The sequence below is a fragment of the Lacerta agilis genome, chromosome 15 (genome assembly GCF_009819535.1).
Source record: "Lacerta agilis isolate rLacAgi1 chromosome 15, rLacAgi1.pri, whole genome shotgun sequence".
Taxonomy (NCBI): Eukaryota; Metazoa; Chordata; class Lepidosauria; order Squamata; family Lacertidae; genus Lacerta; species Lacerta agilis.
Window position 1 is genome coordinate 21,388,202 of NC_046326.1, and position 26,029 is coordinate 21,414,230.

At 45.4% G+C, this 26,029-nt stretch overlaps 1 protein-coding gene across 1 annotated transcript in view; it reads left to right on the forward strand.

The window, feature by feature from the left end:
* Positions 1–26,029, forward strand: part of GRIK4 (glutamate ionotropic receptor kainate type subunit 4) — a 440,303-nt gene that overhangs the window by 292,915 nt on the left and 121,359 nt on the right. Inside the window, exons 5-7 of the mRNA XM_033171758.1 lie at positions 370–535; positions 14,637–14,815; positions 24,828–24,881. Of these exons, the coding sequence (XP_033027649.1) occupies positions 370–535; positions 14,637–14,815; positions 24,828–24,881 (399 nt within the window). The remainder of the gene's footprint in view (positions 1–369; positions 536–14,636; positions 14,816–24,827; positions 24,882–26,029) is intronic.

The following is a 26,029-nucleotide window of genomic DNA, read 5'->3' on the forward strand; positions in this document are numbered from 1 at the left end:
GGCCTGATCCTGCAGCCTCTTTTATGTTCTTATTATTTGGGATCCTTGCACTTTATTACCATTTAATTTTCCTTTTGGAAAATGCATTGACCACTTTGAGGGGAGTTTTTAGGAAAAGAGCAGCTTATCTACATTTTATCACCACTGTCACCACCTCTGTATATTAAAAGAAAATCCAGTGGATGCTGGGCCACTTGTCCAAAGTAACAGGTTCTTCTGATGTTTTTATGACTAGCTGGAAGTATAAGAAAAAGGCAGCCGGGGAGGTGGCAGGATGAGGCCCCATTCACCCCAATCCACCAGCCTCCACCGTTGTGCGTATTCCCTGAATGATTTATATACAGATTTTCCTTTCTCTCCCCCTTTCAGGTCCCCCATTTCAAGGTTGCCCCCGAGGAATTCCTCAAGCTCCAGTTCCAGAGATTCACGACTTTGAACCTCCATCCCAGCAACACTGACATCAGCGTGGCTGTTGCTGGGATCCTGAATTTCTTTAACTGCACCACTGCCTGCCTCATCTGTGCCAAAGCTGAATGTAAGTTGCTTTGGAAGGCTGCCCACGGAGCCAAGCATCCACCCTGTGGCATTCCAATTTGTACAAATTGTCAAGACAGCGATGGTTGAGACCAGAGACAGAAAATCCCACAAACCTCTCATCCCATGCCTGGCAGCAAAAAACGCATCATTTGTTCTCTTTTGTAACTCCCAGAATCAGTGACCCGAGGAAGCTGCTTCACTCTACCTAAAGATAGGGCCGGCATACACCTTTGTGGCAAGGGCAGGTGGAGGGAGAAGCAAAGCCATATCATGGAAGCTGGCTTGCATTCAAGGGAATTCCTGAATTGATTCTTGTAATTTCAGAGCACATACATTTTGATGCAGAATTCAGATTTCCTTGCCTTTCATTTGTCTCTTGTGCAAAGTATATAGGGCTTTTCGCACCATAACCGAAGTGGAACAACAGAGTTTCACTTGCCCACTCCCTTCCACTTACCACCCAATGTCTGCAACCTTCTGAAATGAATAATAGTGTACGCACATGTCTTCCTACATGTGTCATACATACAGGACCCCTCTAGAGTAGACTAGTGTATTGTTGTGAGTGCATTCTTCAAATATGGCCAAATTCACACAATATATCTAAAGCCCTAAGATACCACTTTAAACAGTCATGACTTTTCCCAAATTATTATGGGACCTGTAGTTTGCTAAGGGGGCTACAGGTTGTTAGCAGTCACCCTCATACTCCTCCCAGAACTACGATTCCCATAGTTTCCTGTAGAGAGGGATTGCTTGTTAAACTGCTCTGGGAATCGTAGCTCTGGGAGAGAAATAGGGGTGTCCTAACAATTCTCAGGGATGTGAGTGGCGCTGTGGGTTAAACCACTGAGCCTAGGGCTTGCTGAGCAGAAGGTCGGCGGTTCGAATCCCCGCAATGGGGTGAGCTCCCATTGCTCGGTCCCAGCTCCTGCCCACCTAGCAGTTCGAAAGCACGTCAAAAGTGCAAGTAGATAAATAGGTACCGCTCCGGCGGGAAGGTAAACGGTGTTTCCATGCACTGCTCTGGTTCTCCAGAAGTGGCTTAGTCATGCTGGCCACATGACCTGGAAGCTGTCTGCGGACAAACGCTGGCTCCCTTGGCCTATAGAGCAAGATGAGTGCCGCAACAACCCCAGAGTCTTTTGCGACTGGACCTAATGGTCAGGGGTACCTTTCCTTTACCTAACAATTCTCAGCAGCCTTAACAAACTACACTTCCCAATTCTTTGGTGGGGGGAGTCATGTCTGCTTATAGAACTTTAAATGTATGATGTGAATGTGGCCATATTCTTGACCCAATGATACTGCATTACTGGCAAATTTATTCTTCTTCAGTTTGCTTCTGGATTCTTCCCCAATGCTACCACACTATTGCTGTCTGAAGGGCTACGGTGCGACAAAATAAACCAGAACATTTGTGGTATAAAAAAAGTACTGGATTTCAGCAGGAAGCTACGGGATATGCACTGAGAGGAGATGAAGTAGTGCCATTGCCCCCAAACCTTGCAGGCATAGATGGCATTGAAAGTGGAATGAATTTATGCACACTCTGCAAGTTTATGCACACTCTGCGTACATGCACTTATGTGCTAACCCACAGGTGCTGCACACTGGTAGGGTGTAGAATGCAAGTGGTGTACACAGATGGCCTGCCACTGTTCTGTCCCTGGTTAATTTGATCCTTTAACAGGATCAAAAAAGCTCAGGAACCAAATCGCTTTTAAAATAGCACGGCACCCAGCTATCCATTGAGTCAGGTTTGATTGCTTTAATCAGGTGCGATTGGATGAACTGGTTGCTGACTGGGATGCAGTGGAGTGGAAGAGGGAAATGACCCTTTACGGATAAAACTGTGGTGTTGCCCTGCAAGCCTTGATCGTGGGGCGGCCTTGGGGATGCCCCATCTTCTAAGGCACAAGAGAGAAAGAGCTGCAGATCAGCTTCCTTTTTTCTTTTCAAATCCTTCTTCTCTGAAGGAGGAGTGGAAATTCAGCACTGAATGAAGATGCCTCTGTATGCAACGAGAACTCAGTTGAGACAGGGACGGACTCCACACACACACACACTCCATTCTCTAATGTGGGCAAGATGGAGTTGATGATTTATGGCTGCTTGTCAACCTTAAGGGGGGGGATAGGAGGGAGTTTTGTGGGTTAATGGCAGAGTTGCAAAATTAAGCTGTGTTGCGCTAGGCTCTGAAGCCAGGGAAACAAGGGCAATCCTTCAAGGCTGAGATTCTGTGGGATTCCAGGAAGAGGTGGGGCAGGGAAGGGTCACGAGCAGGCTTCCAACTCAGATGTTGCCTCCACTGTTTCCCTCCTCACAGGGAGAAAGGAGCCGTGATTTCCCACGTCTGTTTAAAAATGGTTTCTCGCTGATCCTAGGGGATATATAGCCTGCTATAAAGTTCCCCGTTTTCGCTTTTTCCCATGGTGGTGCGGGGGAGTGCAGAGTCCTAAAACTTCTTTGCAACTCTTCAGGAGAACCAGTTAGAATCCCAGTAGTCAATTGACAGAAGATATGCTCAACAACATATAATATGCTGTGCACACAAGACAGTCCCAGGTTCAATCTCCATCAGGGCTGGGTGGGGAGAGTCTTCCTGAGATTGAGAAGAGCTACTGCCAGTCAGAGTAGATGGGAGAATGGTCTGATATAATAAAATGCAGCTTCAGACATTCAGGTGATGCCTGCTTTCCCCCCCAGCACATTTCTGGAAACCCTATGGGCTAGGAACATGACTGTTGGTTTAAGAATCTCAGGATGCCGGTTTCCAAGTCAGCACTGTGCAATTGTAGGTTCGTGGGATAGCCAAAAGTGTTACAACTGCACATTCTCCAAGCCATAGGAGCTGACTCCTAGGGGCCGATGTCCCTTCAACCACCCCCAATAAAAATTTGAGGGGGTTGGCCCCTCCAAAAAAGTTAATATGCATTGTCATTCAAATGGTGTGCATGTGCCACATCTTGTGATTATGTGGGGTGGGGCTTACCTGGCCCCCATCAATATTCAAGTTAGCACCCCTGCTCCAAGCCTTATGCCCAGGTCTGCCTCTGTGTTGTGGGAGCACAGATAAGTTTGCCTGAGCATCCCAGCTTTTATTTGCATTTAAAAACAACAACAACATCAAGTTACTGCCCCATATTGATTGTGAAGGTAGGCTTACAAACTAGTGGGCCATGCATCTGTTCAAATCTCAGAAACCAGAGGGTTGACTGAATAAATTTACCAGCGGCTGGGGCCTGTGCTTGAGTGCCCTACATAATGCTTCCCCATGAGAGAATCTGCATAATGTATACTGGTTGTAGAATTTAGTTTTTTCTGAGTGCGTAATTTGGGAGTATGCCTGGCAGTGACCTAGCCCAGTTCTTTGCCCAAGAGGTCTTCTTTCCCATCAGAGAACTAAACAGACTGCCGCTCGCAGCGGAGGAATGACTCTAATGCAGCCCACGTCTGATTCTGCCTCTCCCTTCCTTGGTGGTCCTCGTTTATGTACTTCAAAGTTTCAGGGAGGTTCCTACAAGACCCGGCTCATGTTCAGCCTGTAAAACAGGCCCTTGAAAGAGCATCCTTCTGTTGGCGACAAGTGCTTCAGAGCCTCGTGTTAGTGAAACAGAAGGAAATCTCTTTGGATAGGAACAGGCGCCTCTCTTTCCTTGTACAGACTAGGAGCCCTGAAGGATACAGCTGTCAGAGAAGACAGTAGTCTGGGGTGAAGGAGTTGGAGTTAGGAGAGGAGGGCCCAGAATATAATATTATAAAATCATGCATGATTTGGTGGTTCCCTCATTGGGAGAAGTAAGGTTACAGGGAACCAGGCAGAGGGCCTTCACCATAGTCGTGCCCGCCCTGTGGAACACCCTGCTGTTAGATGTCAAAGAAATAAACCACTAGCTGCCTTTTAGAAGACATCTGAAGACAGCCCTGTATAGGGAAGTTTTTAAATGTTTGCTGTTTTACCCAGTTAGAAAGGGAGGCATATAAATATTAATAATTTGGGGTTTTCTGGGTGCACCCCAACACAAAGAGATTTAGGAACGAGATACCACTCTATATAAGCATGCCTCTGTCCTTATTTTCTTGCATTTCATTTTCTTGCATGGTAACCCACCTTTTCTCCTAGGAGTTTTTTAAGTCATTATACACGACTTTCCCCCACACCCCCTTTATTATCAACACAACAGCAATGCGAGGTAGCTTAGGCTGAAGTAGAAGAGTCATAGAATTGTAGAGTTGGGTGGAACTCAATGCAGGGATATGCAACTGTTCCATATGAGGATCGAACCTGCAACCTTGCTGTTACAGCACCACGCTCTAACCTATTGAGCTATAGTGACTGTCCAAGATCACATAGCTGGCTGGGGTTTAGAATATGAGCTGAACATACACCATACATTGAAAGCAGAATTCTCCCCCTTCCCCAGGAAAAGAGAATCCTGGGAACTTGTAGTTTTTAAAGGGCCCTGTGAGGATAAACTACAGTTCCCAGGATTATTGCTGGGTGGAGAGGAGGTGTGGGTTAGTTTAAACCTCGGTTTGCTAGTACAGTGGGTACCTCAGGTTGTGAACGGGATCCATTCCGGAGCCCCGTTCACAACCTGAAAGGTCCGCAACCTGAAGCGCTGAATCTGTGCACGGCACGGTGCAATTTGGTGCTTATGCACATGCACGAATCACAATTTAGTGCTTCTGCGCATGCGCAAAGTGCCAACCCGAAGTATCCTGTTCTGGTACTTCCAGGTTTGGCGTGTTCATAACCTGTGCAGAACGCAACCCGCAGTGAATGCAACCCAAGGTAGGACTGTAAAACCGAATTACTGTGTTGTGAAATGATGCATGTCTAAAAAGGTGTCCACCAACATGAAACGTTGGAAAGCTCTGCTTTAGCTACTTCACCCAGGTGTGATCAGAAGGAAGCAAGGAATGGCAGTGGGCAGGTCCTGTAGCAGAAAGGCAGGGCTTCAAAGGGGCAGAGCCAGATGAATGTGGTCCAAGATAGACTGGTGTCAGAGCAGGCAGATGAGGAAGGAGGGAGGGAGAAGAGAAGAGAAGAGAAGGGGAGAGGAGAATCTGTTCAGTGGCTCTCCAAGAAGTATGAGATGCTCATACTAAGGAACAAAGCCTGGAGTCATAGTTATGTATCACCAGCCACACCCCTGCTGCTTGGACTGGTCATGTCATATGGATACCTGATTATCGTCTTCCAAAGCAACTAACTCTATTTCCGAACTTAAAAATGGAAATGTGTAATGCTGGTGGTTCAACAAAAGAGGTTCAAAGACACTCTCAGGCAAATCTAAAAAAAAAGTAGTAGTATAAACACTGACAACTGGGAAATACTAGCCTGCAAGCACACCAATTGGAGAACAGCCTTTACCAAAGGTGTCATGGGTTTTGATGACGCTCAAACTGAGGTACAAAAGGTAGAAACATGCTAAGAAGAAGAAGAAGAAGAGTTTGGATTTGATATCCCGCTTTTCACTACCCGAAGGAGTCTCAAAGCGGCTAACATTCTCCTTTCCCTTCCTCCCCCACAACAAACACTCTGTGAGGTGAGTGGGGCTGAGAGACTTCAGAGAAGTGTGACTAGCCTAAGGTCACCCAGCAGCTGCATGTGGAGGAGTGGAGACACGAACCCGGTTCCCCAGATTATGAGTCTACCGCTCTTAACCACTACACCACACTGGCTAAGAGGTAGGCATGCTTGGCAAATCCTCACCATGATCAACTCCTACCAGAAACCTATGTCCCCACTGTGGAGACTGTGGAAGGACGTGTGAATCCAGAATTGGTCTCCACGGTCACTTGCGGACTCAATTTTAAAACCGTGTTTATGGAAGACAATCTTACTCAGCTACGAGTGATCGCCAGAGAAGAAGAAGCTTCGATTGGCTTGCGCTGATGAGTCACAGTACCTTTTCTTGGTCATTACCTGATAGAGCTACAGTACAGGAGACATCAGGTCAAGCACTCTCCCTTGACCTGGTGGCAGCTCTGTGGTGCAGCAAGTTAGGAGACGGGACCTTAGTTATGAAATAAAAAGCACTTGGGATGAGGCACATGGTGTTAGAATAGTCCTTAGTGAAAGGGCAGGAATGGCATGTGCTTCAGTCATCCAGGGCTTAATACTTCATTCCCACAAGGCAGCTGCCTAGTGCAGCCCCCTCCCCTTCTAGATCTCCTTGCAAATATCCTGATCCCACTGGTGGAGGAAGAGGAGTGCGGGGGGAGCGTACCGTCCCCAGCAGTGCAATCCCAGCAGGGTGCCATCGTGGCTGCCCCCCCCCCCGCCTGCACTGGGCGCCCCACCCCCGCAGGGCAGCGTTCCATGCCCCCAGGATGCAACACCATGCCCCTGCGGGTGGTACGCCCCATCCCCAGAAAGGTGTGCCACGCCTTGCAGGTGACGTGCCCTCAGGACCACACCAGCCCCCGCCCCTGCCTGCTCTCTGCCTCCCCCCCCCACCCCCGTTGCCGGAGCATGAAGCTCCGCCACTGCCTGATCCTTCCCAGGCTTCAGATCCTGGAGCATGCTTTCCTCCAGCCCCTATTCTTTTGGCTTTGCCCCCTTACCCTTCCGCTGGCATACTCTGGAAGTTGGCCCCTGTCCCATAGCAATTAGCAGCTACCAGGCCAGGCCATATTCTGCTGGTCAAGCCAGTAAAATAAATGGAGAAAGAGGCAAAGATTTATGCTTATTGGGGTAGGTGGGAGGTCTAGCCTCTTAAGAGGCAGCGATTCCCTCTGGTGTTTCCAGTTTTATGTCTAATTTCAATTCCCCTCCAATAAAATTAGATCCTGCTCCTTAATTTTACAGCCCTGCATTTATGAGACTGGTTGGAAAACACTGCCTGCCTATTCAATGGCTGGATGGAACTGCAATTTATGTTGAGCTTTCATTGCTCCCTCTTTGATTAATTGTGCCCCGCATGCATGCACACACAGGGACAGCCAGACAGACAGACAGACACGACACACACCACACCACACACACAACTTATTTCATTCCTACTCTATCCGGGTGTGGCTATAAAATAACAGTGCAGTGTTATGTTGGCCTCATTTGCCCACACAGTCATTGAATCTAAGTGGCTGAGACAGCTGTCCTTGGTTTTGTATATAAAGGATCTGTGATGTCATCGTTTCACTGTAATTCTGCAATGGTTGGACTTCACCTGCAAAGGCACACTCCTCCATGGTCTCCTGAGACAGACAGATGCCTACAACTGTGTACCATTATGCATTATTTGTGGACTGAACACAATAGCAAATACCAATTCCATTTTCTGGATTGATTTCCATTCTGGGCAGGAGATGAAAAAAAAACACCCGCAAGTTCCTTTTCCATTGGAATTCTCTGAGATCCACGGTCGAACTATCTAGCAGTTCAGGTTTAGCAAAGTTTTTCAATGAAACATGCTTTTTTTGGGCTGTTGGCAGAATTCTAAAATGGCTTTAGAACCCAAAATTCAAATGTAGAATTGATCATTGAATATATGGATCTAAGGTTTTGTGTGGTCTCCTTGTTACTGCTTAGATCACTACTCTCTAAACACACTAATGCAAAAGTGCTGCTCACCTGCTGACTTGCAAAAAGCCTTGCATTGATCTAGCAAGCTCATCTCTTGGAGATACACACACACACACACACACACACACACACACACACACACTATCTCCAAAAGAAGGTAGTGAATGAGCTTTGACATTGACTTCCCTCCCTTTCAGAATGGAGAAGAAAGACTCCTCAATTGCTTGTGAATGTAAATTTCTTTCTGTTTACAATGGAAATCATGTTTTTTAAAAAATAATAATCAAGAGGTGCTTTTTTAATATGAGCAAAAAGGAGTCATTTAGAGCTTGTGTGGCGCGACACATGCACTTAGCTCAAGTTAGTAAAATGCTTCAAATACTTAATGTCTCTAGCGGAAGGAATCACAAAAGATTACTGGTTGCATGATTCCTCCCTAAAATAAACATCATTTCCCAGCAAAGGCCAGGGGGAAAATGTGAGCCTGGGTGCCTTTAAACCTACACAATTGTGAAACAGGGATAAGCACTGTTTTGACAGCTTAAGTGATGCCTAAGTGACAAGGAGGCGTCCTGCATAGTACTAAATCCCACCTTTAGTAAAAGAAATTCTGCTCCTTCGCTATTGCTGCAGGATTAATCTTCAAATGAATTCCTATCTCAGTAAAGGGTGAAAAGAAGGAAAGAGGGCAGAGGCAATGTGAAGGGATTTGCATAGGCAAATAGGTAGCCCAAGGAAGAAGGCCCAATCTCCTTCTAAATCCGGCCCATGGGCGGTCGAGGAATCAGCATATTTTTACATGAGTAGAATGTGTCCTTTTATTTAAAATGCATCTCTGGGTTATTTGTGGGGCATAGGCATCCATTCATTCCCCCCCCAAAAAAAAATATAGTCTGGCCCCCCACAAGGTCTGAGGGACAGTGGACTGGTCCCCTGCTGAAAAAGTTTGCTGACCCCTGATTTAATGCACTGGAGTCCTTGAAGGGGGAGGCGGGCTGCCCCTTTAATTATGTACTGTAGTGCCACTGAGTATTGATTCTCCAGCCCTTCTGAGTGACTGTGCAGTCAGAAAATACAGATGTCTGCACCACTGATTTAACCCTACTACTATTGCTATTAGTTAAAGGTAAAGAACCCTTGGATGGTTCAGTCCAGTCAAAGGAGACTATGGGGTTGCGGCGCTCATCTCGTTTTCAGGCTGAGGGAGCTGGCGTTTGTCCACAGACAGCTTTCCAGGACTAAACCACTTCTGGCACAATGGGACACTGTGACAAGGGCCAGGGTGCACGGAAATGCCATTTACCTTCCTGCTGCAGCAGCACCTATTTATCTACTTGCACTGGTATACTTTCAAACTGTTAGGTTGGCAGAAGCAGGGACAGTGCAACGGGAGCTCACCCCATCACGCGGATTCGAACTGCCAAACTTCTGATCGGCAAGCCCGAGAGGCTCGGTGGTTTAGTCACAGCACCACCCGCTCCCTTATTGCTATTAATGATAGTGATTATATAATACCGCTCATGTACACCATACTTTACAAAGCCCCCTGTCCCCAAAGGGCTTACAGTCTAGAGACCATAGGAGCCAACTCCTAGGGACCGAGGTCCCTTTGCCCTTCCAATAAATATTTGAGGGGGCTGCCCCCAAGTTAATGGACATTGCCATTCAAATGGTGCACACGCGCAGCATCTTGTGATCAATTATGTAGAGTGGGGCTTACCACCACCACCCCAACAATATTTTATTCAGGCTAGCATCTCTGCTAGAGACTTAGCAGAAGAAGGAGAAGGTGAGGAAGATGGGAGGAGATTGCTATAACAAGTGAAAAATCTGTGGTCATTGCAGCTACTCTTCTAAGTATTAGTCCCTCTTCCCAATATACTTTATGAATTATAGTCTGGAGGTAGGATTGGATTCTCTAATAAACAGTCCCCAGTTTTCCAGGGGGTTGGGGTTAATCAATGGCTCCTAGTCATGATAGAATAATTATAAAAAGGAGATGGTACTCTTAACATCAACCACAAAATGTACATATGGTCGTACCTTGGATCCCAAACGCCTTGTGAGTTTTGGGTCCCAAACACCGCAAACCCAGAAGTGAGTGTTCCGGTTTGCAAATGTTCTTTGGAACCCGAACATCTGACATGAATTCTGCAGCTTCCGATTGGCTGCAGGAGCTTCCTGCAGCCAATTGGAAGCCACACCTTGGTTTCCTAACATTTTGGAAGTCAAACGGACTTCCAGAACGGATTCTGTTCAACTTCCAAGGTACCACTGTGGTTTACAACAGAAGCATAGATTTGCCACGAATTTTAGCAGTCCTCAAGCTTTTTATAGCCAGCGCTAATGCTTTACATTAATGTAGCTATGCTCTTTCCCCATGGTGAGAGGCAGAAATGCTTCTGAAGACCAGTTGTGGGAAGCCACAGGAGTGGAGAGAGCTCTTGAGCTTGGGTCCTGCTTGATGGTTTCCCACAGGCATCTGGGTGGCCACTGAGATAGCAGAATGCTGGCCTGATCCTGCAGGCTCTTCCTAGGTTCTTATAATGCTAGATTAGATGGGCTGTTCTTACATTCTTAACTATGAATGGAGGAATAGGGAATGGCTCTTTGGTCATGGACAATGCTATCTGGTTAGGTTTGAATTACTATATTTTCCTATGTATAAGACAACCTTTTTCTGATTTTTTTCTGATAAATTGAGGGTTGTCTTATACACAGGTTAATACGCTAAGTAAGAGAGCCAGTGTGGTGTAGTGGTTAAGAGCGGTAGACTCGTTATCTGGGGAACCGGGTTCGTGTCTCCACTCCTCCACATGCAGCTGCTGGGTGACCTTGGGCTAGTCACACTTCTCTGAAGTCTCTCAGCCCCACTCACCCCACAGAGTGTTTGTTGTGGGGGAGGAAGGGAAAGGAGAATGTTAGCCGCTTTGAGACTCCTTCGGGTAGTGAAAAGCGGGATATCAAATCCAAACTCTTCTTCTAAGTGAGGGCTGGTGCTGCAGTGGTAGCAGGGAAATGTTGGGGAAGAGGCTGCTTACCCGCTCTGCAGGGCTTAGGAGGAGTATTTTGTGAGTGCCAGTATGCAGTGTATTATGGCACCAGTTCCATCAGACAGCGGGGGATCATTGAAAAGCTGTTCAACAGCTCAGCGAACTTACGAAAGAAGCTCAACAACTGTTGAGGGCTCCCAAAAATAGGGGTTGTCTTATACATGGGGTGTTCTACACGGAAAATATGGCACATTCTTTCTTAGACTTCTGCACAAGTGGAGGATGCAAGTTTGATACCCTTTGTTACCTATGTATCCAGATTTTTTCTCATGGAGTCTCCGGGGGTTTTATGCACAGATAAGCTGGTGTTCGTGCCAAGGCTCTGGCTTCTCCTTGGCAGGGCTTTGGCACCTGAGATGAACCACAAAATGGTGCCTCCTACCCTGCCAGGGAAGAAGGGGTGAGTGAAGATCTACATCAGGAACAGGTGGAATCTGCTGCCCCCGTGGATCCTGCCACTGGAGGCAGTCATCTCACCTTTCCTCATGAGTGGGCTGACCCTGCTCCTTGGAATGGAGAGGTGACCTGGGCCACCAATACTATCACTTGCAAACATCCACAATCGTCCAGAGGAGCACTAGTTGTCCCCCATGTTTCAGAAGCTCCACTGGCTTCAAACTAGAAGTCGGGCATTTAGTGTCACTGGTCCCATACTATGGAACATCCTTCTAGCAGAGGTTAGGCAGGCAGCCTCAGGACTAACTTTCAGAACACCTTGAACACCTTTTTATGCCACCATACCTATTTAGTTCTTTGAGGTTGGCATCTGTCAGTCTCAATGGGATATAATGGAAGGGGTGAAGTCAAACTGTTGGAGTTACAGCGCCTGCTGTGGTTGTAGAGACCGATACGGGGGAGACATGTTTGTTGCAGCTGGGCAGATGAAGGCATGGAGCTGTGCTGATGCAGATGTGCTCTTTAAATTTGATTAAATTGAGCCAGTTATTTTTATTGTTACAGAGGAACTGAGTGAAGTCAGGGCCTTCTCAAAGCTCCAGGACATTATTTCATGGCTGAAAGCTTTACATCTATTGATTAACAGCATGAATCATGAATCCATTTATTACTGAATAAAATTCTGGATTTCTTAATCAGGTTCCATCTGATTTTAATTCCAGTTCTGCCTGGTGAAAAGTACCACAGTGGGAGGGAGGTGGAAGAAGGATGAGGTTCAGCAAGAAGATTGTCCAAACATGAGCTCGTTTGTCTGGGTTATTCATTTGAGAGTAACTATTATCTTCATTAAATATCCTCAAAATGTCACCTGCAGCAAGTTATTGTAATTGTTACTTTAATCAGTTAAAAGTGAGGCAGTTAATCAACGAAAAACATTGCTTTCAGAAGCAATCGATTCAAGGGGAACAGTCTTATAGATGCCAGTCTTTGATTGTTATGGACGTAAAGACTGCACAAACAATTTACATGGATTTTGAGCGTTGGGGGGTGTAAATGTTGCTTTAATAAGCGTGTTTTATTGTATTTATTTTTACTGCACAAATTCACACAGGTAGATAATAGTTCCTCACGTACACATGCTATATTTCTGTCAGGCAAGGTACCTTAAATTACACAGGCAGAGCAGTGCTTGTACAGTTCAGGCGGGTGGTTCAGACTACCATTATAACAGTCAAATGTTCTATTCATTATAAAAATGAAATGATTTGTCATAACTGGATTAATTTTGGCACAGAAAACCTAGCTGGTGCTAGAAACTGACTGAACTTCAAGAAAAGTGTTAGTTTCCAAATTTGCCCAAATCTCCTTCTTCTCTAGTCCCAGCCCCTGCAATGCAGGATTAGGCAGCAGCTGCCCCACACGGGGAATCGAACTTGCAGCCTTGGCGTTATCTGCACCATGTTCTGACCAACTGAGCTATCCAGGCAATGGCTACCTAGTGGCATGACACACCACTTCCCCTGAAAAACAACCCAAAATACACTCATAAAGTACTCAGGAGCATGCAACAAGGAAAGTAAAGGGGAAATGCCAATTGGAAGAAGAGAAGAAGAAGAGTTTGGATTTGATATCCCGCTTTTCACTACCCGAAGGAGTCTCAAAGCGGCTAACATTCTCCTTTCCCTTCCTCCCCACAACAAACACTCTGTGAGGTGAGTGGGGCTGAGAGACTTCAGAGAAGTGTGACTAGCCCAAGGTCACCCAGCAGCTGCATGTGGAGGAGTGCAGACACGAACCCGGTTCCCCAGATTACGAGTCTGCCGCTCCTAACCACTACACCAAACTGGAGACTAACTATTGAAGGATGTCCCAGAGATGGGAAGGTTGCAGGCAGGGGAGGAATGGCAAGTGAGACAATGATGAGCCCAAATGAAGTTGTGCAGTGATGCTTCAGCATTTGCAGGGAAATGAGGGGATTTTAGAAGTCGGAAAGGTGGCAGGAGAGGATTAGAACATTTTATTTATTCATTTAACTAAATGTATATACCATTTGATTATAAAAAAAGATAAAGCCTTACAGTAGCTTACAAAAAGAATGCAACAGAAAAATTATCAGTTAAGAACAACTATTTAAAGCATTCAAAAAAAAAATCAAGATCATTGCTGAAAACCGGCTTACCATTCTAGTGTCTAGGTGTTGTTGTTCAGTCGTTTAGTCGTGTCCGACTCTTCGTGACCCCATGGACCAGAGCACGCCAGGCACCCCTATCCTCCACTGCCTCCCGCAGTTTGGCCAAACTCATGCCAGTCGCTTCGAGAACACTGTCCAACCATCTCATCCTCTGTCGTCCCTTCTCCTTGTGCCCTCCACCTTTCCCAACATCAGGGTCTTTTCCAGGGAGTCTTCTCTTCTCATGAGGTGGCCAAAGTATTGGAGCCTCAACTTCAGGATCTGCCCTTCCAGTGAGCACTCAAGGCTGATTTCTTTAAGGATGGATAAGTTTGATCTTTTTGCAGTCCATGGGACTCTCAAGAATCTTCTCCAGCACCATAATTCATAAGCATCAATTCTTCATGGATCACTGCCTTGTCGTGGATCACTCCTTCATGGATCACTGCCTTGTCGTGGCGAAGGGGCTTGAACAACTCAGGGAAGCTATGAACTATGCCATGCAGGGCACCCAAGATGGACAGGTCATAGCAGAGAGTTTGACTAAATGTGATCCACCTGGAGAAGGAACTGGCAAGCCACTCCAGTATCCCTGCCAAGAAACTCCATGGACAAAGACAACAGGCATGTCTAGGTAGGCTTGTCTAAACAAAAGTGTTTTTAGCAGGTGCCAAAAAGAGTTCAGTGAAGGTTCAAGCCTGATGTCAATAGGCAGGGAGTTCCAAAGTTTGGGTGTTGCCACCCAAAATATCAGTTTCTTATAACAGCGGAATGAGTGTTATGTTATGAGTGCTAGTTCCATGAATCAAAGCGATCAAGTGGGTGTATAGGGGAAGGTGATCTCGCAGGTAAACTGGTCCCAAGATGTTAAGGGCTTTATGTATTATTGGTAACACCTTAAACTTGGCCAGTAGAAAATGGTATTTTCCCTTTTTCTCACCTGCAGGCCTTCTAAACCTGGAGAAGCTGCTCCGTCAGTTCCTGATCTCTAAGGAAACTCTCTCGATCCGGATGCTGGACGACAGCCGGGACCCAACGCCGTTGCTAAAGGAGATCAGGGACGACAAGACGGCCACCATCATTGTACATGCCAATGCTTCCATGTCCCACATCATCCTTCAGAAGGTAAGGGGCAGGCGACTATTCATCAGGTCAGCCTGCCGAGGTTGGGATGGGAGCACCAGGTTAATGCGTTGATCCCAAGCTTACTCAGTGAAACGAACTGGCAAGTAGGTTCAGGGTGACAAAACATGCAATTATATTACAGAAATCACTTCCACGAGGTGTGGTGGTGGCTACCAGCTTTGATAATCTTTAAAAAAGGGTGTGTGTGAGAGAGGTTTAGACAAATTCATGGAGGACAGGCTTATCATTCTATCAGCCTCCCTCAACATGAAGCCCTCCAGATGTTGTGCTGGGGAAGGGCTGATGGGAGTTGTAGTCTAAAACAACTGGAGGACTTCAGGCTGTGAAAAGCTACATTAAACGGTGCTTGTGACACCCACATACGTTTCCATGGATGTCTATCCACATCCAAATAGCAATGCACTTCAGTCTCTGGGACCTGTTGTTTGAGAGCAGTCTGTATAAAACAGTGCACGGGATTTGTTGTTTTAAGTCTGTGGCCTATATATATATATATATATATATATATATATATATATATATTCTTTTGTTTTCCCCATGTGTTTAACAGCTTTCTTTAAAAATTGATCGTTCTCTCTCTTTTCCCCAAGATTTTTTTTTCTTTTTCTCTGCGAAAGCCTTTGGCTTTAAATCTTTGGCTGAGCTCCCAGCCAGTCCATTAGAAAGGGAAACAATATAACAATTTATAAACAACAGTTTGGATCTGCAGCCTCATCAACACATGCTGGTGAGCACAGACGTATGGTTTAGGAAAGCGTGAGATTGCTTTGTGGTGGTATTCATTTCACGTATCCCGGAGCGGAAGAGAGGGGGTTTTTACCCTGTGGAACTTGCCAGTGTACAGAGTCCCGTGATATTTTGAAAGAACTGCCAGGGAAACTGGGACTTCAGTCAGAAACTCCATAATATGTGGTTGGTTGGGATCTAGTGGAGCACTCTGACCAGGAGTGTATATCATCATTAATTATTTATTATTATGGTTTATTCCCTGCCCTTCACCATAAAGTCCCAGGGTGCGTTACAACTATTAAGACACAAAGTTAATATTGTGTGCCAAGGCCCCGTGCCCTGCAGTTCCCCATTGATTAATAAACACACCAACATGGTATTTAGGGTAATGGGCTAAAACAGACCACAACTTTATTGGTTAAAGAAGTGAGCGATTTGGCTTAGGCATTGGGCAAAACCAGGCTATATCTTGACTCCTGCCCATCTGCAGGGAGTCAAACTAAGGGTAAACTCTTCAATCCATAACATAAACCATGAGAAGGGGGAGCCCTATGACTTACATCAAATAGGCCCCCTGAGGGGTCCCCGTTGGGGTCACGGCATGCCCTAACCCATGCCCAGGCTTCAGACAGCATCCACACCCTTGGATTCCTTTAACAGGATACCCTTACCAAGGAGGGGCAGGCAGAGGCTACAACCTCCCCTCCCTTAAACAAAGGCTTAAAGGTAAAGGTAAAGGGACCCCTGACCATTAGGTCCAGTCATGTCCGACTCTGGGGTTGTGGCGCTCATCTCGCGTTACTGGCCGAGGGAGCCAGCGTTCAGCTTCTGGGTCATGTGGCCAGCATGACTAAGCCGCTTCTGGCAAACCAGAGCAGCGCACAGAAACGCCATTTACCTTCCTGCTGGAGTGGTACCCATTTATCTACTTGCACTTTGACGTGCTTTCGAACTGCTAGGTAGGCAGGAGCGGGACCGAGCAACGGGAGCTCACCCCTTCGCAGGGATTCGAACCGCCGACCTTCTGATCAGCAAGCCCTAGGCTCTGTGGTTTAACCCACAGCGCCACCCGCGTCCCTCAAACAAAGGCTTACCCAATGCCTAACCTTACAAAGTTGCGATGATTGCTGCAAGATAGGCAAAACCAAATGGAGACAAGAGAGGGAAGCCCCTGGCAAGTGAGGGAAGCCCATAGATTGGCCAGACAGGGGGATGCGGCTGGGGTTGGCGCGGAGGGGGTATCAATCCCTCACCCCCGAGCTGGGTCACTACAGGGGCCTGGATGCCTGTCCACAATGACAGCCACTGTAAAAGGTGAGTGGTCTTAAAACAATATTAAAAAACCCAAGTTTAGAAAAGCTAAAAATTACAAAAATAAGGTGGGTTCCAAAATTATAAATCTCAAGCTGTATAATGTAGGTGTCAGAAAGGATTTCCACAACTTAGGGGCTGCCACAGAAGGCCCTCTCCCAGTCTGCCACTGCCACCCCTGAGCGTTTGAGGGCAGAGGCACTACCAAGAGGCCTCCCCCACCCCGTTGATCTTAGCACCCAAGAGGATCTGTAGGGAAGAAGGCAGTCTTTCGGGTATTTGAGGCCTGAGTCATTTATACTGAGGCCTCAGTGTCAATTTCTGTGCAAGAAGACATTGCTTTGTGACCTGCCCTGTATTGGCCCTGTTTCTGTTCTGCTGCAATTTGTCTTCTACCCCAAACTACATTATTCGTCTCACTGTCCGCTGTGGCAAGATTTCGTAACGTGTAATAACTTATGCAAATATAAGTACATTGTCGGTGGGTTATTCCATTCCATTCATTTCAATGCAATGAAAGCACAATGCCAATGCAGTTGGGGAATAACTGGTCTCAATTTATTGGAATGCATTACTGGTCTCACTTTATTCAAACCAGAAGTGTGCATGCACACGAAAGCTCATACCAAGAACAAACTCAGTTGGTCTCTAAGGTGCTACTGGAAAGAATTTTGATTTTGTTCAAACCTTAAGTTTCTCTCCTCCCCATTTTGTAGTGAATTTCATTGCATGTTTTCTAGTACTGGATCAGACTAGAGCAGGGTTGGGGAAACCTGTGGTCCTCCTAATGTTTTGGACTCCATCTCCAAACTGCCATAGCCACATTGGTCAATAGTGAGGGTTAATAGCAATTGTGGTCCACTGGAGGGCCACAAGTTCCTCATCTCTGGTCTAGAAGACTCGTGGAGACTCTTGAGTATAACTTTGCACACCGTTAACTGTCTAGGCTGCTGGAATCACTCTGCACTAAGTCATTGTCACATTAATTGTTAAGAAATTGTCACTTATCCCCCAGCTCATGGAGCCCCGGTTGCACTGAAATTGTATAAAAACATAAGCAATCATTACTTATCGCTGAAGGAAAAGTTCTCCCAGAAAGCTCCATGCCTGTGTGACTGCATCTCTGATGTCGATTAATGGTTGTTTTCCCCATAGGGAGCAGAGATGAAGAGTGCAGCTTGGTGAATGTATCTGTATTTAGAAACTCCCCGCTGCCTGCCTGGGCTTTCAGATCAAAAGTGGCAGATTTTGTGTTCATGCAAAGTTGTCCCCATTATTAGTCATTGCAGGTACAGATCAGCTTGTCTTCTGTCCGCAGACAAAGGTAAAAATAAGAAGATAGATCAGTTCTGCAAGCTAATGGGTCTCATCAGTGCACCACTGCATTGTTTTAATTGCTCATCAGCCAAGTAGCTGGTGTGTACATGTGTGAATTAGAATCAAAGGACACCTTTTGGTTTTGACCTTTCATATTTCGCTAAAAACCTCAACCTGTTGCATTTTGTGTGGGAAATTAGAGCCAAGATGTGGCTTCTCTTTTCTCCCTCCCTCTTTCTCTGCCGAGTCAATAAAGGATTTGAATGAATTCGCTCTGTATTGAGGGCTACCCCTTCAGCCTGTTGCCATAGTAATGTTGCACAGCTACAGAACTAGAGGCTCTTTGACTCCCCTCCGCCTTCCTCTGGGGTATTCTCCTGCCGTGACCGACATAAAGATGTCAAAGATTGAAAGGGTTGCTTTTCTTAAAAATAAGAAAGGGGGTGGGGTGGGGAGAGAAACCCTGTTACATCCTCAGTACAGTTTAATGTGGTTCACTTAAGCAGGAGATTCTTAAGGGAGATGGCAAAGGAGAAACATAAACAGATATAGATATGGGGTTGTGTTTCATCTCCTGCATTAAAGTACAACTCAGCAAGCTCAGAATTTTTGTGGCACTTGCAGAGGGAGGGCAAACTTGGCAAAGACAGACGGTGATGATCCCAAAACAGCTACTTGTGAGGTCCGCGTTTTGCAGAGTGAAAAGCAAGCATTGGCTAGAGCCAGCACAGCACTTAACCAGAGCTCCAGATGATCTCTTAACTAACTAACTAACTAACTAACTAACTAGTCACTTGTCACCTGAAGATCTTCATATGACTTACAGCATTGTATATATTCTTACACACACATACACAATACCATAAGGAAAGGGGGAGGGGAGATACAATAGATCAATATACTGTATCATCTAACATTACATTTATGAAGAAAAAAAAAAAACTACACACCCACCATATAAGTAATAACAAATGGCATTAACTATACTCAAAAAAGAAACAAAAATATGCCCGCTCACCAATTAGCAAATAAACGGGCTATTTTTTCCATTTTTAACTTCCCCCACCCAAATGTCCTGGAATCAGGCCAGCTGTTGTGAATCAGCACTGGGTGGGCCCAAGGTCCTCCTCCAGGGATGCCTCCTGAATCTCCCCTCTCCCTTCAGACGAGAGCAGTAGCAAAGAAAAGCAGGAAGGTGGTAGCAAAAGTTTTACTCTGTTGCTGGTGGTGGTGGTGGAGGTAGGCATGCCCCTGAAAGCAGAAGATAAGCAACCTCTTATATTTTGATAGGGGTATTTTTGCTTCCCTGGGGGCACTTTTAAACACGCCACAGGGCATGTGTGGCACCGTGCACATGTGCCCGTTCTCTCTCTGGCACTTCAGATCTCAAACTGGGCACAATGGGAAACTGAGCAAGCTGCTTACCGACTGTGCCTCCCTTCAAACCACTGGGCAGATACTTCTGGGAATTCCCGTGTGTGTACAGTCCAAAGTGTGCAGATCAAAACAACACGGCCCATTTCCTTTTAAATAAATCTAGTAATTGACTGCATGTATCTGACTTACATATGTTGGAATTCAAGTATATATTTCATGCAACTCTCCTCTGAGGGAAGGTTTCAGTGCTTGAGGCTTTTTAGTTTAGAGAAAAGGAGAGTAAGATATGCCGACTGATAGAAGTTTCATAAATTATTCATGGCTTGGAGGGAAGTGGGGAGAGAGAGAGTTTTTTTCCCCCTCCTATGAAAATTAGTAGAATTCAAGGGCATCCAACAAACAAATAAAAGAAAAGTACTTCGTGCACCACAGCACATAGTTGATCTGTGGAACTTGCTCCTGCAGGAGGCCGTGATTGCCACCAACTTGAATGGCTTTAAAAGAGGATTAGACAAATTCAAAGAGGATAAGGCTAGCAGTGGCTAGTAGCCACAATGGCTAGTCTGTCCCCTCCATGGGCAGAAGGCAGCAATGTTTCTGAATACCAGTTGCTGGAGATCAACAGGAGGAGAGAGGGCTCTTGTGCTTGAGTCCCTCCTTGGAGGTTTCCTGCAGGCATCTGGTTGCCACTGTGAGAACAGGATGCTGGACTAGAAGGGCTGTTGTCCTGATCCAGCAGGCTTTTCTTCTTATTATATGCTCCATATTCAAAATGTTCTGGTCCTGAGTGGAACTGTAGAGAATATTGGAAGTGGGCCATGCATAGCTTTCTTTTTTCTATGCCATGGGCCTGCTCCATTTCCCTCTCTCTCCCTCTCTCTCCCCCATCAGTCTAGCTTGTCCCATATTTTCATGAAGAATGAGCTGTGCCAATCAAACTGCCTGCCTTTTATCTCAGTGGCAATGCATCTTCCTTTCTCCAACAGGATGTCATTCAGTGGTTCCCACCTGGTCACCTCCCCGGCTTCTTTGCTAGCGCAGTTGAAATACTCCTCTTTTGATTTACGGAGCTCTGGCTAGATTCTGCTTTCCAGCCCTACCAGCCTTGAACAATGAATCTGCCACTGACTCTCTGTTTCACATCATCCCCCCCATATGGTCCATAGTTTGCACGGTTGCTGGCTCTGCTGACAGACCCATCCTGGCTTCCCACCTGCCAATTATGTGCAGGTTTGTGCGAAGAAGGCCAGGAAAAATAATTTGTCGCTTTCTTTGATTATCTCCCTCGGAACTGGAAGCTTCTGACTATCAAAGGCTGGTTTGCACGGAGAACTGGGGTGTGCCTGCCTGTCCCAAGCTAAAAAGCAGGTGCCGAATTTCATAGTGGAATGAGAGGTGGCAGTGTTTGGAGCAGAAGAGTAGAATGAGATGCAGCAGGAAGGTACTTTTTTTCCTCTGCCACTCAAGGTAGCTCTGTCAGGCTTGGGAGTATGTCAGGCTCGGGAGATCTAGGTTCAAATCTTGCTCAGCCATACATTTCATTAGGTTCCGTTGGACCTGTTGCTATCTCATTGTAATCTACCTCAGAGGGTTCTTGTGTGGATAAAAGACTATGCACCTGCTCCTTCATCTCCACCTAGAACCCATATACATATACAGTGGAACCTTGGTTCTCGAATGGCTTAGTTGACAAACAAATCGGCTCCCAAACGCCGAAAATCCGGAAGTAAGTGTTCTGGTTTTCAAATGTTTTTCAGAAGCCAAACATCCAATGCAGTTGCAGGATATTGTTTCTGGGGCGCCTGTGCCAATCAGAAGCTATGCCTTGTTTTTTGAACGTTTCTGAAGTCAAACAGACTCCCAGAACAGATTACATTGGAAAACCAAGTACCACTGCACATTTAGACATATACAGCCCAGTTTGCAGACCTGGGGATAAATCCATTCATAATATCTCCATCTTTCAGGATGTCAGTTGTTACTCATTGAGCCGAGTGACTGCATCCAGACACTATCCAGGCACAATATTTACATGAGAATCCTGTCCATGTTTTCTCGGAAGGAAGTGCCTTTCTGTGTTTCAATGGGTCATGGACAAGTGTATTTAGGATTGCAGTCTTTACATGTATTTATATTAAACATTTGCCTGTGTTCCTTTCCTAAAAGTTCAAGATGCGCATAAAGAGGAGAGAGAGAGAGAAGAGAGGAGAGAGAGAGAGAGAGAGAGAGAGAGTAATATGTAAATTCATTATATAGAATCTTCTAATACAATAAAATTCTAATCATATGAAACATTATTAAAAAGAAACCGAACAATAAAATATGAAACTATAAGGCCAGCCTTTAAAAACCATTCAGTCAAGTTTCAATAGAGGCAATAAAAACTAAGAAGCAGTTCTCCACCCCATGGTAGAAGACCATTGATGAGGTTCATCAAGCACTGTGTGTGCGTTGTCTAAAAACAAGAATTATTTTTTCTTTACAAGTATTGCTTTTATTCAAATGCAGATTTATGCAGTTTTAATTGATTGATTAATCAACTAACGTATCATTCATCAAGCAGAGGTTTCTTTATCTGTATGACAGTCTGACTGAAGAACATCATGTTTGAAGTTTCAAAGAGTGATATGAAAGCCCTGATAGACTGGAGATGGTTCATTCCCACACAGGACTCATAATAACTCAATGTAGTCATTCATCAGTTGCAGAAAATACAAGGAAAACAGTGTGTTTGAAAGGCAGGTGAAGTGAAATGATTTACACATGCTAGTCATCAATCAGTGTTACAAGTCACCAGTGAAAGTGTGCAGCTTCCCTGTAATAGCCTAGGGTGAGGTGCAGGTACTTACTGGACCACAACCAGATCCTTTGGGTTCAGAAATGGAAGACAAATAGCTAAAGCATCCCTAGTGTTTGCTAATCCTTCCAGTGTGCCCAGTTCCTGGTTGGCTCCAAGCTGACCTCCTGGCTGAGCTGAACATTGGTAGATACTTCATCTTCAAGAAAGATGGACACTTCATGAGTAATATTATTATTTTGGGAGGCAGTGGTGGCCACCAACTTGAATGGGCTTTCAAGGAGGATTGGACAAATTTATGGAGGAGAAGACTATCAATGGCTACTAGCCATCACGACAAGGCTCTGCCTCCACAGTAATGCTTCTGATACCAGTTACTGGAAACCACAGGAGGGAAGAGGGCTCTTGTGCTCGGGTCTTGCTTGGAGGTTTCCCACAGGCATCTGATTGGCCACTGTAGGAACAGGATCCTGGGCTAGAAGGGCCATTGGCCTGATCCAGCAGGCTCTTCTTACGTTCTTTGTTACAGGTTAGCATTTGATCAGCTGTTATTTCTTTCACAAGGAAGGTTCCCTCAACCCTCCCATCCCCAAAGGGCTTCAGGAACTTCTGGATCGGAGTTTTCAAATACCAGCCTCAGATATTTCTGCAGCTCACTTCCCCTTGGGGATAATGGGAGGGTTGCCAGCTACAAAGACTGAGATGCCGCCGAAACCCCGCTCTGAAGCAAATGACTGATTGTAATTGAGGAGCGCCTGTGTCTCTCTTGAGCTGTTTGTCACCTGGATGGCTTTTTTTAGTTCTCCCACTACCCCAGGCAACGATTTTAAATGTTCTATACTTAAATGCATTTGCATATGTGAATGAGCAGTGCCTCCCCTCCACACACACACTCAATTTCGGCAGGGTGGCAACTCTAATTTATTTGTGCTTTGATTTCACTTCAGCAGCTTTGCTAAGAGGTGGAGTGGGAAGGAAACACAAACAAATCACGCTTTCTGTTTCTTCATGCTTCCAATAAAAGCCTAAGATTAAGAGGAGTCCTTCTGGATCAGACCAGAGTGGGTCCATTTGGTCCAAGAGTAGAGAAACTCAGACCCTCTGGGCCTTTCTATCTGGCCATTGGAACTCTCCACAGTCCACACCCCTCACTCCCTCTGCTTCACACCCTCCTTGAGTGTTTTTGCCTGGCTGGAATATGTCTTCAAATTGTGATAATGCCCCTAGGTTACCTGGATGGATAGAGGCATCCAAGTTGGTGGGCATCATTGCATCTAGTGGAAGAGAGTTCCATAGTTTTAACTATGTGCTGCATGAAGACGTACTTTCTTGTATCAGCCCTGAATCTTACAGCCAGTGCTTTTTTCCCTAGGGATACGAAGGGGTATGCATACCCCTAAATATTTTGTGAATCTTTGTAGTTTTGTCCATTTACTGTTTTTATTTTCCTTATTTAACTATAAAACAGTGGTTTTCTTGAGACAAAATGAGAGTACCCTAAACATACTTTTTGGGGGGGAAACCACTGCTTACAGCATTCAGCCCCATTGGATGTCCACAAATTCTAGTCTTACGGGAGAGAAAGAAAAACCTTTCTCTCTCCACTGTCTCCATGCCAGGTCACAATTTTAAACAACTTCCATTATGTCACCTCTTGCTCACATTTTCTCAAAATTAAAAGTCCCGTAGGCAGCACCCTTTACTCATAGGGAGCTGATCATTTGGTTTCTACCTCATCACCCTGCCCCACACCACCAAGATAAGGGATACTCTTGCTTGCTATGTTTGAAAAATTCACCTGTAATAAGGTGTATAAGGAGATGAGCTTATTATGCATGCGCTCACCCTTTGGGGACAAATGCATATACTTCAAAACACAATTAAGCACAGGAGCAACTGTGCTTCTCCTATTTGCAGGAAAAGCTGAAAATGAAAAATCCTAATTGGTTGGACCTTGAATCAGCATTGACATGCCTCTCCCTCACCTCCAAATATTGATTGCCTGGCCCTTCAGTAGCCAACTCCTTTTCACCTGGCTGGCTGCAGCTACCCGAAATTCCAAGCAGAATTTCCAAGGACCTGATAATGCTACCTTTTCCTTGGAGATTCTGGGGGGTTGTATCTGAAATCTTCTACATTCCAAGCATGAGCAGTACCTCTGAGCTACCTCCAAAGATCCTATGCACACACCCAAAGGAGCAAATCTCACCGAACAACCAAGTGAGTGACTGAGGATTTAACATACATAGGATGGAGTCGACAGGAAGAAAATGGGAGCTAGCAGACGACAATTGCAGCTGTACATGGTGTCTCTGAACTAAGGGGTACGCCCATTGCAAAATAGCCTTCATAAGCTTCAGATCAGGATTGCATCTATGATGTGAAAACATTCTCTCTCCCTGCAGCAAAAAAACAGGTTGCTTTCTCCTGTCATAATCTCTCATCTCTTCTCCTTTGCAGGCAGCTGAACTGGGAATGGTGTCAGCCTATTACACGTATATCTTCACTAATCTGGTAAGACATTTCTTCAGCTCTGCCCCCCCCCCCATAAGAGTCTTATTGACAAAAGGTGACCTGTTCAAGCTGCAATGTGTCTGGCACTTCCGCAGATGCCATGAATGAGAGGAAGAGGAGAGAGAAATCTGGGGGAGATGTAGGGTGCCTCTGTACTTGCATTTTATTAGTTATTAGTATTAATATTAGTATTAAAGGACTTGAAAAGTTGTGAAATATGTAGACTAGGAGCAGCAGCATCTCCTTCAGATCTAAGCAATGCATTTATTCAAGTTTTTTCTTAAACCTTTCTGCCAAGCCAAGCCAAAGAAACCCACGTGTCTCTGCTTTTCCAACTTGTTTACATTGCATTATGGAGACTCCGCAAGGCCATTTTTAGCTTGAAAAAAAAGGGGATTTGGACAAATTTGTGAAAGATGTCGCCTGATGGCTAATAAATTTGGCACCTAAATGGAGCATCCATGTTCAGAGACAGTATATCTTTGAATACCAGATTCAGGGGATAAGCAAAAGGGACGGCCTACTTGTGAGTTTCCCAGGGGACACCTGGCTGGCTGGTGTAGGAAAACGAACAAGCAATTTTTTAACATTGCAAACCAAACTACTGGGAAAGTCAAACAGGTCAATTCATGACATGTTTGTTTTTAAGAGATGGTGCGGATTATAATTATTTTAATCTTATGTTTATTGAATTGGTCTGAGGATCTCACTGCCCTGGCTACATCTGAACATATAGTATTCAATTTTGTGCAGGTGCCTATTTAGACATCTTGAGGTCTTACATTAATTTATATGCTTAATTTAAGATTTATGTACTGATGGTCACTGTGTTCTCAATTTATTCATTTGTTCCATTTATTTATATTCTTCCTTTTTCTCCAAGGAGCTCAAGGTAGTGTACATGGTTCTCCCCTCTCCTCCTTTAAATATCACAATGACCCTGTAAAATACATGAGGCTGAGAGGCAGAGACTGGCCCAAGTCACCCACTGAGCATTGTGGCTGAGTGGGGATTTGAACCCTGGTCTCCAATGCTCTATTGTGACACTCTAACCACTACACCACACTGTTAGCAGCCTGCCATGTTTTCTGGTTGTAGTTTTCAGGTGCGGTTGTTTGTTTTGTTCTTGTTAGGCCCTTACTGCTGTT